This window comes from Atta cephalotes, assembly GCF_000143395.1.
Source record: "Atta cephalotes unplaced genomic scaffold scaffold00015, whole genome shotgun sequence".
Classification (NCBI taxonomy): Eukaryota; Metazoa; Arthropoda; class Insecta; order Hymenoptera; family Formicidae; genus Atta; species Atta cephalotes.
In genome coordinates, this window is record NW_012130079.1 from 872,913 (window position 1) to 875,218 (window position 2,306).

The 2,306-nt window shown below is 28.1% G+C and overlaps 1 protein-coding gene across 1 annotated transcript; it reads left to right on the plus strand.

The window, feature by feature from the left end:
• Positions 1–1,288: 1,288 nt before the first annotated feature.
• On the plus strand, positions 1,289–1,843 carry LOC105617947. The gene is made up of 2 exons (XM_012199483.1): positions 1,289–1,567; positions 1,730–1,843. The coding sequence occupies exons 1-2, from the start codon at positions 1,289–1,291 to the stop codon at positions 1,841–1,843; spliced, it is 393 nt and encodes a 130-aa protein (XP_012054873.1).
• Positions 1,844–2,306: the final 463 nt, after the last annotated feature.

Here is a 2,306-nt window from a genome sequence, read left to right on the forward strand (position 1 = left end):
TAACTTTACGAGATGTCCCTACGAAGTTTATTAAGAACGCGTGACCACTTAAGGTAAAATCTCTGGGATTATCTCTAAGAGTATAAAGTAAATTGGGATGTTGGCGCGTAATCTTTAGTGTATTATAGATATATATTTCTACATGAAAAAAACTTTTGTTATTACAAATAATAAACAAAGAATAATAAGTAAAAAATAAAACTGTACATTCGAATTTTTATAAAGTTGTAGCACATAATTTCAGTTTTTAAGATACGAGCTTTTAAGATACTTTAAAAATAAGCTAATGTTTAGTTACGAAATATCATAATAGGTTAACGCAGCTTTGCTCGTTCGCAATGCGAATTGTTAACTCATGATAAATTTGATAAATAAATCACATTACACTGGATTAGTAGTACATATTAACTTTGCATCTATTTTTAAATTTGAAATTTTTTTGATACAAGAAAATTATATTCTAAAATTTCTTCATTTTTTAATTTATTAAATAAAGATTTACACATTTAAGTTCAAAAATCTATTTTGTTATATTTTAATGTTTTAATGGGAAAATTATTTGCACATTACTACAAAAATTCTCACATCTTGATATATGTCCGAAAAGTTTATTATAAATTGCTCATCTTAAATATGGAATATTATAAAAAGAACAAATAAAATTCGATTACGTCATGGGTTACAGCTCTGGAGCTCAAGGACATTTTTTAAATTAACTTTCTAAATTAACAATTGGATCTAAATGTAATTAAAATTATTTCAAGAGCCACAGAAAGCCACAAGTAATTAAATCATATCAACAACAACTATTTCTAGTGATAGTGACGATGACAGTTGTCATCATAATGATTTTAGATTTGATTTCGCATGGGTAAGGATCTTCTCCCATCTTTCTTTAAGATATTTCCAAATAGGAAGTGATGAGAAATTCCTTGTGCAGGAGTTTGTTGCCACTTCTCAACTATCGCTGATGAAGAACGTGACGACATGACGATTTCTAAATCTGGCTGTCATTGATGAAGAATATAGTGATAACTTTTAATAAATTTTATAGTTTCAATAAGTTTTATTTGAGAAGATATTAATTTCTAATTAGTTAATTAGTTAATTAGTAATCTACGATTAAAAAGTTCGGACAAGTCCAAATAAAATGGATCAGATTTCAAAACAAAGTTTATTTTTTTAATATTAATCCTTTCTCTCTTTATCATAAACTCCATTAGTTATAAAAAGGTAAAACCGCGGGCCACGCTAACTTTATCATTAAAAAATTTCATTTTTCTTAGTAATGGAAGAAAAAATTGGCATTATCCGATACAACAACCAACGCCATGATGTACGTAGACGTTCTTCAGATGACGGTATCAACAATCGACACCATTGTGTACGTAGAAGATTTTCTTCAGACAGCGATGGCAACGATCAGCAAGAACGCAGGAATATTGACATCAGTAGACTCCATCGTGTGCGTAGGAGACTTAATTTCGACGATGACAACGACAATCCACAAGAACGTGAGAATATTAATAATCATTTTTTAGAAGAAAGGCGAATACAATTGGAAGAGGTGAGAAACAAATCATCATTTTCTTTAATAAATTAAATTCGAACGATTGTTAAAATTATTTCTCGTCACAATTACATAATAATTGTGTCTCGATAAAGTAATTATATGTGAAATATTGCAGAAATTAGAACATTTAAAAATGAAAAGTTTATTGATGCGTAGGCCATGAAGAAGTGGGATTTCGATTTTCTGCGCGGAAGGCCAGTGGAGAATCCTGTTCGTTATGAATGGGTACGACTTGATGAACAAGGAAATGAAATTTTGAATTTAAGATAAATTTAGGATAAATTCACGAGAAGAATGAGCGGAGAAAACAGAAAATAATGCAGAAAATTTGTTTAACAAATCGACGGATGAAAAAAAAAACAATATGGCAAAAGAATCAAATTGTGATATTATTTGATAATAAGTAAATTTTAATTACGACGTTGTAATTTTTCAAACGTAATTTGACGTAAATTATTAAACTACGTAAATTTTTTTATAATACGTGAATCATTTTTTATTATTAATAACGAATTATTTATAAATTTTTTCTAAAAAGATTAGAACGGTTTTTTTATACAAGTAAGGAGAATAGTGAGTCTAAAATTTCACAAAATATAATTATGTTTGCAGAATTGATAATTTATAAAGTGGAATTTATAAAGTGGTGGCTCATTAATTCTTTCAAATTGACTGACTTTTAAGTTTCTAGTCAAAGAAGACATGATGTCAAATCATATCTCCAAGATAAGAA

What these genes read in the sequence shown, in the direction of transcription:
- LOC105617947 (XM_012199483.1), top strand. Translation starts at nt 1,289, where the DNA reads ATGGAAGAAAAAATTGGCATTATCCGATACAACAACCAACGCCATGAT. An exon ending in GGCGAATACAATTGGAAGAG is followed by an intron (nt 1,568 to 1,729) that starts GTGAGAAACAAA and finishes ATTGATGCGTAG; the next exon opens with GCCATGAAGAAGTGGGATTT.